The sequence below is a fragment of the Amblyraja radiata genome, chromosome 6 (assembly GCF_010909765.2).
Source record: "Amblyraja radiata isolate CabotCenter1 chromosome 6, sAmbRad1.1.pri, whole genome shotgun sequence".
NCBI lineage: Eukaryota > Metazoa > Chordata > Chondrichthyes > Rajiformes > Rajidae > Amblyraja > Amblyraja radiata.
In genome coordinates this window covers 44145058-44160557 of record NC_045961.1, presented here as the reverse complement: position 1 = coordinate 44160557, position 15500 = coordinate 44145058, and the positions used below count along the sequence as shown (strand labels likewise).

The following is a 15500-nucleotide window of genomic DNA, read 5'->3' as shown; positions in this document are numbered from 1 at the left end:
AGAAATATTAAAAACACACATTGAGACACTAAAAAAACAAAAAAAGTTGAAAAAACTAACACGCTGCTGGCAGGGCTGCCGGCTCGCAGCACCCCCACCGACCCGGAGAGAAGGAATAGGCGACGTTTCGGATCGAGACCCTTCTTCAGACTGATGTTGGGGAGGGGGGGGGAGGAAAAGAAGCGCCGGCTCGGCGATCGCTTCACCAAACACCTCCAAACACCAAACACCTTCGTATTAACCAACCTGATCTCCCGGTTGCTCAGCATTTCAACTCCCCCTCCCATTCTCAATCTGACTTTTCTGTCCTGGGCCTCCTCCATTGCCAGAGTGAGGCCCAGCGCAAAATGGAGGAAAAACACCTCATATTTCGCTTAGGTAGTTTACACCCCAGCGGTATGAACGTTGAATTCTCTAATTTTAGATACCCCTTGCTTTCTTCCTGTTCCCCTCCCCCTTCCCAGCTCTCCCACAAATCATACTGCCTCCTCCTCTTCCTTTCTTTTCCTCACATTCCCCCCCCCCCCCCCCCCTCCATGACATCAGTTTGAAGTAGAGCAGGGGATTGAGCACAGAATCTTGAGGTACTCCTATGCTGAAGGTTACCGAGGAGGAAGAGTTGTCCATTTGTACTGAATGTGGTACGCCAATGAGAACGTTGAGGATCCAGTTGCAAAAGGATGAGCAGAGACTCCGTTCCCTAAGTCTGAAAACAACTTTGATGGGGACGATGGTGTTGAATGCTAAACTGTAGATGTAGTCAATGCACAATAGCCTGATGTATGTCTTAATTTATGTTGGGAACCTTGGGCCTAAGAAATAAGAGGTTGAAGATGTCTGCAAACACTTAAAAATATATATTTTTAAGTGTTTCCCTTTTTTATATTCTTGACAGGCCTCCCTGACTTTAGTTCCCGATACCAACTTATAGACCACTGGGATCTCTTCTGGAGTAGGGTGACCTGTACAAAAGGCCTTAACTGGAGGGGGACCGACATTCTGGCAGGCAGGTTTGCCCAAGCCATAACACCCCCACCAGATGGGTGGTATGCTTTGGATCTTGACCAGTTCCTTCTCTCCTCCATACTTTGCTCTTGCCATCACTCTGATATGTTAATCTGTGTCTCATATGTACACAAAACCTTTTTCAAGAACTGGGATTGCTCCTTTAAGTACTTCTTGGCAAACGGTAACCTTGCCATCCTATTTTTGCAGCTAACCAGTGGTTTGCATCTTGCAGTGTAGCCTCTGTATTTCTGTTCATGAAGTCTTCTGCAGACAGTGGTCATTGACAAATCCCACCTGACTCATGAAGAGTGTTTCTGATCTGTCAGACAGGTGTTTGGGGATTTTTCTTTATGACAGAGAATTCTTCTGTCATCAGCTGTGGAGGTCTTCCTTGGCCTGCCAGTCCCTTTGCGATTAGTAAGTGCTCTCTTTCGTCTTAATGATGTTCCATACAGTTGATTTTGGTAAGCCTACAGTTTAGCTGATTTCTCTAACAGCCTCATAATGGTTTCTTTGACTTTCATTGGTACAACTTTATGAGGCGCAACTTTCATCATTGTTCAACTTCTGTCAAGGAGAAGCTATACTTCACCCTCGTTAGACCGCAGTTGCAGCATGGGACCCATACACAAATAAAAACATTTCTTCCATCGAACGTGTCCAAAGACAGGCAGCTTGATTTGTTACTAACACCTATGAGGGAGAAGCGAATGTCACCAAACTTCTGAATTCTCTGGGGTGGAACCCTCTCCAAGACAGACTGTTTGACCTGTTTTTACAAAATGTTAAATGGTCAGCTCCACATAGATTACAAGACCTACACCAAACCAAAACCAATTAGGAGCAGACGAGGGCATTCGATCCAATTTGTGATCCCAGCTACAAAGACAGATGTGTACAGCAATTCGTTCTACCCCCGCACAATTAAAGCATGGAATAATCTCCACCCTACTATAGTTACCCAACCAGATGCAACTAAATTTAAAGTAGCTCTTTCTTCCCAATAACCCTTTCTGGCTTAAGTCCTCCCTCCACCACCTCCAGTTTAAATTCCATTTGGAATATTTTGGAGGAGCAAGAAACCAAGAAGAACAAGAACTTTGGTCCTCATGTTGAGAAACAGCAATAAAAGTTTCCAAACGTGATGAAAAGACTGGAGGAAAAACTAGCTGCTGAGAGCTCTATTATACCTGTCTGAAGGCAATTAAACACACCTGAGCAATTACAAACACCTGTGAAGCAATGTGTCCCAAACATTATGGTGCCCTGAAATGGGGGGGGGGACTATGTATAAACTTAGCTGTAATTTCTACATGGTGAAACCAAAATGTATAAAAACGGCCTTTATTAAAATCTGATAATGTGCTCTTTAACCACATGCGTTTTTTCTATTACAAATCTCCAATTGTGGAGTACAGAGGCAAATAAATAAATGATGGGTCTTTGTCCAAACATTATGGAGTGCCCAAACATTATGGAGGGCACTGGATACACCTAAAAAAAAGTCCACCTCTATGAGCCTTTTACGCTAAAACAATCCAGTTAATAGTTGGGAAATTAAAATCCCCTATCACATCTCCCTGCCAGTTGCCCCAGGTAACGTCCTCGTGAATCTATTTTTGTACCATTGATTGGGCGGAAGAAAACAATTATTTCGTTACAGAAAACCGGTGCGGAATCCTTCCCCATATTTTTCTGTAATTCAACATTAAACTATCCGATTTACAGGAAACTGCAGACGTTGGAATCTCAAGTAAACACGAAGCGTTGGCGGAACTCGGCCGGTCAAACACTGTTTGAAACAGCATCTGTGGATGGAAATGGACAATCGATGTTTGGGGTCGGGACACTTCTTCAAACTTTTAAATCCGAAATGAAGTGAAGAAGGATCCCGACCGGAGACGTGGTCTGTCTGTTCCCTCCCCAGATGCTGCCTGATCCGCTGAGTTCCTCCAGCACTTTGTGTTGGGATTACAGGAAATTGGAGTGAAATCCCAGCCTCAGCCCACTGGGGTTTAACAATGTGTATTCAATGAATCGTTTCACCTCCACAGAAGCCGCCAGCAGAGGGGCGCAATGGCACCGGCGAGGGACGGGCGCAGTTGGCTCCGTTTCACCGGCGGCCCGTCGTCTCCGTTCTGGTCCGCGACTCCACCGGGCCAAATGTCCGCACCGCCGGGGGTGGCTGTGAATAACCCGAGTGGGGAGGGGGGGGGGCGAGTACTCCCGAGTGGAGCCGAGGGACGAGTCGGGACTCTGGCGCTGGGCCGGGGGTCAGGCCGGGACTCGGGAGCTGGGCTGGGGGTCAGGCCGGGACTCTGGCGTCGAGCTGGGCCGGGGGTCAGGCCGGGACTCTGGCGCTGGGCTGGGGGTCAGGCCGGGACTCTGGCGTCGAGCTGGGCCGGGGGTCGGGACGCTGGGCCGGGGGCCGGGACTCTGGCGTCGAGCTGGGCCGGGGGTCGGGACTCTGGCGCTGGGCTGGGCCGGGGGGCTAGGCCGGGGGGCTAGGCCGGGGGTCAGGGCGCTGGGCCGGGGGCCGGGACTCTGGCGCTGGGCTGGGTCGGGGGGCTAGGCCGGGGGTCAGGCCCGGACTCTGGCGCTGGGCTGGGCCGGGGCGCTAGGCCGGGGGGTCAGGGCGCTGGGCCGGGGGCCGGGACTCTGGCGCTGGGCTGGGTCGGGGGGCTAGGCCGGGGGTCAGGCCCGGACTCTGGCGCTGGGCTGGGCCGGGGGGCTAGGCCGGGGGGTCAGGGCGCTGGGCCGGGGGCCGGGACTCTGGCGTCGAGCTGGGCCGGGATCAGCGCTGTTGGCAACGCAGCGCGTCCCCGGTTACGCGGCCGCAGCAACCGCCCGTCACAGCGGAAGTGACGCCCTCCCGGCCAACAGCACGCCGCTCCGACAGCCGCTTAAAGCGGCCACGCCAAAGTGGGCCCCACTCCACGCTGGGTGAAGCAGCACCGACGGGACGAGAAGTGCGCGGCCCCTTTTAGGGGATCCTGGCGCCAAGGGCTCCGCCTTCCCCTTGTGGGCGACAGCAAGGCAGGGGACCAGGGGGGTGGGGATGAGATTCATCCAGATTAATTAGACTTTCATTTACTTTTATGACTGCAACTCCGACCAGAGTCTCAATAAGATGTAAATAAACGAGCGAGGCGGACAGCAGGCGTGGTGCGAAAGTGATGGGGCGGATTCGAGGGATAATTTCGCTCTTGTGCCGCCGGCAACACCCTGGCTTGTGCGGTGGGTGGGTGATGCCGGGCAGGGAGACCCTCATCCCCGGGTCATTCATGAGCTCTTTGCTCAGCAGAGTAACAGTGATCGGGCCGGCGCTCTCCCACTGTGGGTTATTGTTATTGCACGGCTTGTCTTTACTGCGGGCGGCACAGTACCCCTTCCCCCACCCCCATCGCTCAAGCCCCTTCTCCTCAACCCACCCCTTCCTCACCCCTCCCCTCCCCGCCTCTTCGTCACTCCTCCTATCCCCCCCCCCCCCAGACTCACTCCTCCCCTCCTCACTCAAGTCTCTCCTCAATCCATCCCTTCCTCACTCAAGCCCCCCATCTCCCGCAGCCCTTCCTCTCCCCTCCCCTCCTCACTCAAGTCTCTCCTCAATCCATCCCCTTCCTTCCCCGCCTCTTCCTCACTCCTCCTATCCCCCCCCCCCCCCCCCAGACTCCCCTCTCCCCTCGTCACTCAATTCTCTCCTCAATCCATCCCTTCCTCACTCCAGCCCCCATCTCCCGCAGCCCTTCCTCTCTCCTCCTCCTCCCCTCCCCGCTCAAGTCTCTCCTCAATCCATCCCCTTCCTTCTCTTCCTCACTCCTCTTACCCCCCCCCCCCCCCCCCCCCCCCCCGACTCTCCCCTCCCCTCCTCACTCAAGTCTCTCCTCAATCCATCCCTTCCTCACTCCAGTCCCCATCTCCCGCAGCCCTTCCTCTCTCCTCCTGTCCTCACCTCACTCCTCCTCTGGTAGTGGGCGAGCCGACCCCTGTTACTCAGCCCCGGAAGTGATCGCGGTGTGCCGGTGTTAGAGTCGGCGACAGCGAGCAGCGGCGGCAGCGCGGGTTTGGGGAGCGGGGAGCGGGGCCGCGCCGACTCGGCAGCCCCGGGGGCAGAGGACGCTCCGGTCCGGTCCGGCTCATTGAGGCGGCCGCAGGTGCACACCGCGCTCTGATCGCCCGAGGGTCCGGCATCAAACCATTCCCGACCTGGGAGGGGGAAGGGTGTCGAGCCTCGGTACCTCGGCCATCGCCTCAGCGCCGACCCTTCCCTGTCCCTCCCGTTCCGCCGGCAGAGCCGCTTCACGTCCTCGGTGGCCGGGCCCATGTTTCCCTCCCTCCCCTCCGGGAGTCTCTCTCTCCGGCGCTGGTAATGGGGGAGGGGTCACGTAGCGAAGGGGCGATCTCTTTGTCAGGGGGTTGGGGACAGACACAGTCCCAGACGCCTGAGAGTGACCCAGTTTCTTTGCACAACGTTGCAGTCCGCTGGCTGCTCGGAAGTTAGTTTCGGGTGATGGTGAATTTTAAGCACAGCGCGGTGATCGGTGGAGCATTGAGCCTCTGTTTCTGCAGTTGGAAAGGGCGCAGGACTGAAACCTTATTGTAACTTTGTTTTCCCGACCTGAATCTGGGTCTTGCACCCCAGACAAGGCGGAGGCCCAGCCGGACGTAATTAGCATTTTCCTTTCTGCCATCTCCCTCTCCCAATCGCACAGTAATGGTGAGACATTGGAGCCGGCGCTGCCTGTCAAAGCTCTGCTCTGGCGGTGGTTCCTGGTTCGATCGAGGGCCCCCTTCACCAATTACAAAATTGCGCATTCAGTCACCATCGTTGGTACACGGCAAGAGTCCAATGCACGATGTTTTAGGATTGCTTATGAAGCCCGTTTCTAGAGAATTCATTTGCAGTCGTAGTTTTATTTGTCACGTAGGCCCATCGGGAAATCTTGGTCCAAAGGTTAGCATTTGCTCCGTGAAAGGGTTCTAATTTAAAAAGCAATCAAATTGACCGGAGCCTTTTCAGATATAATTCAGACTATTCTGTCTATGTCGTTTTTTGTTGTGTCCCATTTCGGCTTCTGCGCCCCAATATCTGTTCTGCAGCATTCAGGATGAAAATGTAAATGGAGCAGGGGCCGTGCAATGCATTCCTTATTTCATTAAAGAAGAAATATTCGCTAAAGCCAGACATTAATTATATAATATTAGAATTTGCACACAGGTTGACGTTTAACAATATCGCACTTTAATGTATTCTAGTGAGAGATTGGCTCATACTGGCAGACTTGCATCAGATATCCCGAACATTCAATCGACTGGTAAGTGTTGGAATACTGCCATATTTGATAGCTTTTCCTTCTAACTTAATTAGGTCAAGTTTACAGCTGAAAAATATCGAGGCCCTATTAGGTCAAAAAGAGCTAATGTGAAATATTACAGCAGAAGCTTCATGTGATACATTATAGTTGGAAACGGTCCTTTTTCTGCTGTACTGCACAATTTTTGGATTGATGAAGGGAATCTCTTGATCACTGCTAATAAAATGAATCATCTTCTTGCATATGGTGTGCACAGCCTAAAGTTGTAGGATGACGTATTCTATTTGATTGTGCACACCGGGTTGATTACATTTGTTGAAACAGGGCGGACCACGTGAAGATTGCAATATCCCACCCCATAAAATGAATCAAACAGCATAGCTATAGTGAGATGTAGATGATGCCACAACATTTTAACCCCTGTGTTATGTTAATCTTGGAACGTGTCATAGGATCTAAAGTCACACAGCACAGAAATAAGTCCATCAACCCAATTTGTCTATGCCGGCAAAGATGTCTGTCTGAGTTAATCCCTTGCCTGTGTTTGCCCCTTAAACCTTTAATCCTTTCCTAACATATATATATCTGTCAAAATGCCTTTTAAATGTTATTATTGTACCTGACTCTACACCTTGCTTTGGCAGCTCATTCTATGTACCCATCAGCTTTAATGAAAAATGTACCTTTCTAAATTTACAGTGCCCTCCATAATGTTTGGGACCAAGATCCATCATTTATTTATTTGCCTCTGTACTCCACAATTTGACATTTGTAATAGAAAAAAATCACATGTGGTTAAAGTGCACATTGTCGGATTTTATTAAAGGGTATTTTTATACATTTTGGTTTCACCATGTAGAAATTACAGCTATGTTTATACATAGTCCCCCCATTTCAGGGCACCATAATGTTTGGGACACATGGCTTCACAGGTGTTTGTAATTGCCAGGTGTGTTAAAATGCCTCCTTAATGCAGGTATAAGAGCGCTCTCAGCACCTAGTATTTCCTCCAGTCTTTCCATCACCGTTGGAAACTTTTATTGATGTTTATCAACATGAGGATCAAAGTTGTGCCAATGAAAGTCAAATAACCCATTAAGAGACTGAGAAACAAGAATAAAACTGTTAGAGACATCAGCCAAACTTAGGCTTACCAAAATCAACTGTTTGGAACATCATTAAGAAGAAAGAGAGCACTGGTGAGCTAACTAACTACAAAGGGACTGTAGGCCAAGGTAGACCTCACAGCTGATGACAGAAGAATTATCTCTATAATAAAGAAAAATCCCCAAACACCTGTCCGAAAGATCAGAAACACTCTTCAGGAGTCAGGTGTGGATTTGACAATGCCCACTGTCCTCAGATGACTTCATGAACAGAAATACAGAGGCTACACTGCAAGATGCAAACCACTGGTTAGGTGATGAAGGTACTGGCTCACTTATCTTTGTTGATGATACAACTGCTGATGGTAGTAGCATAATGAAATTTGGTGTGTATAGACCAGGGGTGGAGAACCAGCAGTCTTCTAGGCCATTAAGTGCAGCCTTTTGATTGAATCCAAATTTTGTAGAACAAATCCTTTTATTTTTAATAATACGTTTTTGTTTGACTTATTATTTTTATTTTAATCTTAAAATGAACGTATTTAAAATACCAGAGAATAAAAGAAGATTCAACAAAATAATCCTCCCCGACTGACGGCCACAATTAAAACTTTAGTAAGTCATGAGGGCTATTTTAACACCTGTTATGCTCATGATTTAGTTCTAATGCGACTCTAGAATGTACGTGAACCTCTCTGCCTGAGGCTGGTTGACGAGAGGGAAAATGTCGGGGAGAGTCCGCTGGCCATCCAGTCTTCAGTATTGTCAACTTTTGATGGCCTTATTTTAAAGTCCTTATTTGACGCTAAGAAATATCCGATTGAAATATGGAAAAATACAATAGAATACCCACGTCTTTGGCAACATGCACGAAAAATGCTTTCTTGCTTTTCACTTATTGCTGTAAATCTACATTCTCCTACCTAACCCAAATCAAGACGCCCTTAAGGTCACAAATGACGGATACCCATCTAGAAGATCAGCTGAAACTGCGTACCTCCATGTTGCAACCAAATATTCAAATGCTTTCCCACAAAAAGCAGTCACAACAAAGTCATTAAAAGGTTAGTTAACTTTAGAATTAACACATTTTTTTCATTTTCCTGAGGTTAGTACATAGTAGTTAGATTTTTACAAAATAATTACATTTTGAAGTATATCTAATTGATGTTTCTCGGATGCGGCCATATTAGATTACAGCTAACTTAATGCGGCATTCCAACATAAAAAGGTTCCCCACCCCTGGTATAGACACATCCTATCTGCTCAAGTTCAAACAAATGCCTCAAAACTCATTGGCCGTTGGTTCATTCTACAGCAAGACAATGATCCCAAACATACTGCTAAAGCAACAAAGGTGTTTTTCAAAGCTAAAAAATGGTCAATTCTTGAGTGGCCAAGTCAATCACCTGATCTGAACCCGATTGAGCATGCATTTTATATGCTGAAGGGAAAACTGAAGGGAACTATCCCCCAAAACAAGCATAAGCTAAAGATGGCTGCAATACAGGCCTGGCAGAACATCACCAGAGAAGACACTCAGAAACTGGTGATGTACAGGAATCGAAGACTTCAAGCAGTCATGGCATGCAAAGGATATGCAACAAAATACTAAACATGACTACTTTCATTTACATGACATTGCTGTGTCCCAAACATTATGGTGCCCTGAAATGGGGGGGAACTATGTTTAAACACTGCTGTAATTTCTACATGGTGAAACCAAAATGCGTAAAAATGGCCTTTATTAAAATCCGACAATGTGCACTTTAACCGCATGTGATTTTTTTTCTATTACAAATCTCAAATTGTGGAGTACAGAGGCAAATAAATAAATGATGGGTCTTTGTCCCAAACAGTATGGAACATATTTTCCTGTCGCCTTCAATCTATGCCCTCTAGTTTTAGATTCTGCCTTGGGGGAAATGATTGGAACCATCCACCTTAATTCTCAGTTCTCCAACCTTCTCCAGAGCCCTACCTTCATGTCTGCTTAGTCACCTCCTCAAAAAATTCAATCAAGTTAGTGAGACACAACTTGCAGCATACAAAGCCATGCTGGCGATCCCTAACCTATCAAATAATTTTCTCCAATAATTTCCCTACTACCGACATGAGGCTCACTGGCCTATAGTTCCCTGGATTTGCTCTACTTTCTTTCCTAAACAAAGCAACACCATTGGCCACTCTCCAGTCCTCCGAGATTAACTATGCCTAGAGGAGAAACAAAGATATTAAGGCCCCTGTAGTCCTCTCTCTTGTCTTCCTTAATAACCTGAGATAGATCCCATCAGGCCCTGGGACATATCCACATTAATGTTCTTCAAAAGCCTCAGCACCATCTCCGTCTTGATCCCAAACCGCCCTTGCATATTTGTATTCTCCACCCTGATCTCACTATCTTTCAAGTCCGTCTCCTCGGTGAATACAGATGCAAAGTAGGGATGCAAAGTCTGAAGAAGGGTTTCGGCCCGAAACGTCGCCTATTTCCTTCGCTCCATAGATGCTGCTGTACCCGCTGAGTTTCTCCAGCAATTTTGTGTACCTGCAAAGTACATGTCTAGTACCTCACTTATATCCTCCAACTCCAAGCATAGATCCCCTCCTTTATCTTTGAGTGGCCCTACTTTCCCCTGATTACCTTCTTATTTTTAATGTACGTTAAGATATAAGGGGAAAAAAAAGTTTTTTAAAATTATGAAATAAATCCAATAGCATTTGTAAAACTCCCACGCATTTTGCTGAAACATTATAACAAAACCCAATATTGATGCACATGAGACCAACTACTTGGGCATATCACTAAAAGTTGATCAAAGCAATGTCTTTAAGTCAGTTCAAAGTGAATCAGAGGTGGTGAGATTTGGAAACGGTCACCAATGACATTAATTAAAATCGTAATTGTTCAAGAGGCCAGAATTTGAATCTAAACTGTTTTAGTGTTTTGGAGCTGCACGAGGTTACAGAGTTTGGAAATGAAAAGATCTTGATGGGATTTGAAAGCTTAAATGAGAATATTAAAATCAAGTCATTGTTGGACTGGGAGACAAAATAGACCGGAGGTGAGAAAAGACCAGGACCATCCACAAATGATCTCAGGCAGGCAAGGTGTGTTCTCGGGAGCAACATTGTGGAGAACTAGATCTGGTAAAAACGACTAGAGGATAGGGGGAGTGAATGTGAGAAGTTATTTAAATTTAGAGAATCAATTGTTCATACCACTGGGTTGTAAGCTACCCAAGTGATATATGAGGTGTTGTTCCTCCTATTTAATGTGGCTTCATTGGCAATGGCGAAGGCCCAGGGCAGAAACATCAGAAAGGGAAGGGGGGTTGAAGTGGTTGGTAACTGGGTAATCACGTAGGCCTGAGCAGACAGAGTGTGTGTTCAGCAAAATGATTGCAGAGTCTACATTTTGGCCTTGCCCTCTTGTTTGAATCTGATAACACAAATTGGGATGTAAGCATGTAGGATGTTATGTGTTTGTTTACAAAAAGCTACAAGAGCAGCTATCCAGAAAAGGTAGAATGATTGAAGCAAGGTAACAAAAGCTTGGATGAGGGCAAAGCACAAGATCGTCCACAGTGGACCAATGCACTCATTTTGTATGCTTATCACGAGTCTCCATCTAGGCCCTTCACTACCAACACACATATTAAAGTATGTCATGGATTAAGCTACAGGATGCACCCCAGCAGCTCGAGGATAGTGAGCAACTTGCTCACGGATGACAAAAAAAACCCAGCAAAATCATAGGGATGCCATTATCTCCAAGTTGTGCTTCATTTGATTTGAATGCACACCTCTGTTGTTTTGTCATTGGGTCAACCCCCCTCAAATTGCATATTTAACCAGCATCACAAGCCCAGTACTCCAAACAAAGATTTGCCATCATCATTGGACTGAAAGGACAAAGTCAAGAGTAAATAAAGAGCTGGGTATATTTCTCAGTAATGGCATGACATCTGTTTGCACGCTTCAAGTATTAGGCCTGAATGCAATGGTCTGTGAAAGTCATGTCTCTCCCAAATTATTCCTCCATAACTTGCACAGCCTAGTTCTGTTGAAGCATGGATATATTCCATCCTAGAAAGGAGTTGTGTGGCCTGCCCAATGAAGTCCACACAACCACCTGATGATGTCACACTAGCACAACATACCCTGTAGTAAATGTTCTGATTGCCCTTAAAAAAAGGTTGGCATTCCTGCACTACAGATTTCAGGGGCTGAGGTAGGTTACTTGCAGTCACAAGGAATTGTAGGTGCTGCAATGTTTTGGAGAACACAAACTGCTAGAAGAACTTAACAGTGGAGGACGTGAGGTAACATCTGTGGAGGACATGAATATGTGACATTTTGGATCCTCAGACTAATTGTAGTGGGAATGAATAAGCTGGAAAAGAGGTGAGGGTGGAGGCAAAGGCAGGCAAATGATAGGTGGACAGACCTCTGCCCTGTTTGAAGAAGAGTTGCAACCTAAAACGTCACCTATTCCATTTCTCCAGAGATGCTGCCTGGCCTGTTAAGTTACTACAGCAGTTTGTGTTTAAGGTATAAACCAACATCTGCAGTTCCTTTCTATACAAGTGATGGGTCTATATAAGTGAGGGGGGAGGTTTGATTGACATATAGGTGAATAAAAAGGGTTGCAAGGGTGCCAAGGGGGACTAAAGGGTGTTGGTGAGGGGAGCAGAGGAGTAAAATGTAAAGCCAGGGGTAATTTACTTGTATTGGGAGCACCTTGGTCCATTCTGTGAATAAAAAGGAAAATATTACTATATTACCTTTGTACTTTTTCTAATATAAAAATGCATATGAGCATGTGAATGAATTCCCGGATATAAAAATGTGGGGTGAGACAGTGCATGTTTTTGAAACTAATCCATATGACTTTTGCATCAAAGAATGAGAGGTGCTTGCATGAGGAAACATAATGATGCACACTGCATTAGCCCACAAGATCAACCCTATGTTACTGGGCCAATATATATAGTGAACTGAATAACTTGTGGTGAAAACTACATGTGGGTTAACCAAATGTAGTACAATAATAAAGAGCAAGTTGTGGCTGGATCCACACATCCCACCAGACAACAAAAGGTCTTGGCAGCAACCACAGCTGTATGACCAAATGCTTTCCTGCAACCATGGACAATGTATGCAATCATGTAAAAAGTGAAGCAGAGCATGTCCATTTCTGAAATTAGATATTAAACTCTGAAGGAAAAAAAATCCCTGAATGAGTGTATACCCTAATCTCAGTCGTAATTTTTTTTTTCCCCCTTCTCAAGTCAAGAATTTAAACACATCGCTGCCCTTGTCCACCTTAAAAACAACGCCACGGAGTTATTGTCGGACGACAGATGGCACAATGGGCTAAGTGTTCGGCTGGCGACCGGAAGGTAGCCGGTTCGAATCCCGCTTGGAGTGCATACTGTCGTTGTGTCCTTGGGCAAGACACTTCACCCACCTTTGCCTGTGTGTGAATGTGTGTGAGTGATTGGTGGTGGTCGGAGGGGCCGTAGGCGCAGATTAGCAGCCACGCTTCCGTCAGTCTGCCCCAGGGCAGCTGTGGCTACAGAAGTAGCTTACCACCACCGAGTGTGACTGAGGAATGTATGAATAATGCGATGTAAAGCGCCTTGAGTATTCTAGAAAGGCGCTATATATATCCCATCCATTATTATTATTATTATATAGCACATAAACAGGCCCTTCAGTCCAACATGTCCATGCTAACCATGGTGCCCTAACTAAGCTAGTCCCAGTTACCTGCATTTGACCCCCATATCGCTCTAAATCTCTCTTATCTATGTAACTATCCAAATCTATAAATGCTGCAACTGTAACTGTCTCAACCACTTTGCCTGGAAGGTCATATATGTTTGAGTATTTATGTACCATCCTCTGTGTGAAGAAGTTTCCCCCTCCAGTTCCTATTAAATCTTTATTTTCTTGCCACAAACCTATGCCCTCTAGTAATTAATATCCCCTAGCCTGAGTAAAACAAATCCTTGTTCAATACGTACCAGGGCCCCATCCCCGACCTCTACCTCCGTTACATTGACGACTGCTTTGGGGCCACCTCCTGCACCCACACACAACTGACTGACTTCATCCACTTCACCACCAACTTCCATCCGGCACTCCAATACACCTGGACCATTTCCGACACTTCCCTACCATTCCTTGACCTCACCATCTCCATCACAGGGGACAGACTTCTGACCGACATACACTACAAACCCACTGACTCACATGGCTATCTGGACTACACGTCTTCCCACCCTGCCCCCTGTAAAGACTCCATCCCCTACTCCCAATTCCTCCGCCTACGCCGCATCTGTTCCCAGGATGAGACGTTCCACACCAGGGCATCGGAAATGTCCTCGCTCTTCAGGGAACGGGGATTCCCCTCCTCCACCATAGATGAGGCTCGCACCAGGGTCTCTTCCATACCCCGCAACACTGCTCTCTCTCCCCATCCTCGCACTCGCAACAAGGACAGAGTACCCCTAGTCCTGACCTTTCACCCACCAGCCGGCAAATACAACAAATAATCCTCCGCCATTTCCGCCACCTCCAACGTGACCCCACCACTCGCCACATCTTCCCATCTCCCCCCATGTCTGCCTTCCGCAAAGACCGCTCCCTCCGCAACTCCCTTGTCAATTCTTCCCTTCCCTCCCGTACCACCCCCTCCCCGGGCACTTTCCGTTGCAACCGCAAGAAATGCAACACCTGTCCCTTCACCTCCCCCCTCGACTCCATTCAAGGACCCAATCAGTCGTTCCAGGTGCGACAAACGTTCACCTGTATCTCCTCCAACCTCTTCTACTGCATGCGCTGCTCTAGATGTCAGCTGATTTACATCGGTGAGGTTGGGCGATCGTTTCGCCGAACACCTCCGCTCAGTCCGCAATAACCTACCTGAACTCCCGGTGGCTCAGCACTTCAACACCCCCTCCCATTCCCAATCCGACTTCGCAGTCCTGGGTCTCCTCCATTGCCAGAGTGAGCAACACCGGAAATTGGAGGAACAGCACCTCATATTCCGCCTGGGTAGCTTGCGTCCAGATGGCATGAACATTGAATTCTCCCAATTTTGCTAGCCCTTGCTGTCTCCTCCCCTTCCTTAACCCTCGAGCTGTCTCCTCCCATCCCCCCGCCCTCGGGCTCCTCCTCCTCCCTTTTTCCTTCCGTCACCCCACCCCCCATCAGTCTGAAGAAGGGTTTCGGCCCGAATCGTCACCTATTTCCTTCGCTCCATAGATGCTGCTGCACCTGCTGAGTTTCTCCAGCATTTCTGTGTACCTCCTGAGTAAAACTATGTTCATTCACCCTATCTGTACCCCTTATGATTTTATACACCTCCAAAAAATGAAGTCCTAGCCTGTCCAACCTCTCCCTATGACTCAGTTCTAATCCTCACAATTCCTCATAATTCTCTGCACTTGTTCCAGCTTAAATGGCATCTTTCCCATAACAGGGTGGCCAAAACTGAACCTAGTAAACCAAATGCAACCTCCCCAAGGTCATGTACTACTGCAGTGTAATGATCAGTCTTTGCCCTTACTGATGAAGGCCAGCATTCAAAAAGCTGCCTGTCTACCTGTGATGCCACGATCAGGGAACAATGTACTTGTACTCCTAGGCGCTACCATTCACCGAATCTTGGTTTGACTTCACAAAATGCAACCACACTCACTTATCTGAATTAACTACATTTGGCATTCCTCGATACACTTTCCGATCAAGATCCCACTATACTTCTTGATAACCACTTTCACTGTCTATTCACCTACATTAGTTTTATCTCAACATGTACTAGCCATGCCTCAAATATTCTCATCCAAATTGTTGATGAAGGTAACAAATGCATAACAATAGGCCCAGCACTGGTACCCCAAAGGTACACCACTAGTTAGGGGCCTCCAGTATGTAAAACAGCCATCTGTCATCACCCTCTGACGATATCAAGTCACTTATATATTCAATTAGCTAGCTCCCTCTGGTACATCCCTTCTTTAGAGATGTATATATTTATGTGATCAATCTCTGAAAGATGCGT

At 47.3% G+C, this 15500-nt stretch overlaps 2 protein-coding genes across 11 annotated transcripts in view; one reads left to right on the top strand and one right to left on the bottom strand.

Annotated features, from left to right (window-relative positions):
• dync2h1 (dynein cytoplasmic 2 heavy chain 1) overlaps positions 1-3291 on the bottom strand; it is a 413286-nt gene extending 409995 nt beyond the window's left edge. Inside the window, exon 1 of one of the 2 annotated variants that reach the window (XM_033022666.1) lies at positions 3055-3291. The gene's annotated coding sequence lies outside the window, so the exon portion shown is untranslated. The remainder of the gene's footprint in view (positions 1-3054) is intronic. The other variant, XM_033022665.1, reaches the window with a different exon arrangement.
• A 967-nt stretch (positions 3292-4258) lies between these two features.
• Positions 4259-15500, top strand: part of dcun1d5 (defective in cullin neddylation 1 domain containing 5) — a 32375-nt gene continuing 21133 nt past the window's right edge. For 2 of the 9 annotated variants that reach the window (XM_033022656.1, XM_033022655.1), the window contains exons 1-2: positions 4259-4344; positions 6265-6323. In XM_033022656.1, coding sequence (XP_032878547.1) covers positions 4293-4344; positions 6265-6323 — 111 coding nt within the window. In that variant the 5' untranslated portion in view covers positions 4259-4292. Of the gene's footprint in view, positions 4345-4949; positions 5375-5404; positions 5505-6264; positions 6324-15500 lie in introns of those variants that run through there. The other 7 variants (XM_033022664.1, XM_033022663.1, XM_033022659.1 and 4 more) reach the window with 7 other exon arrangements.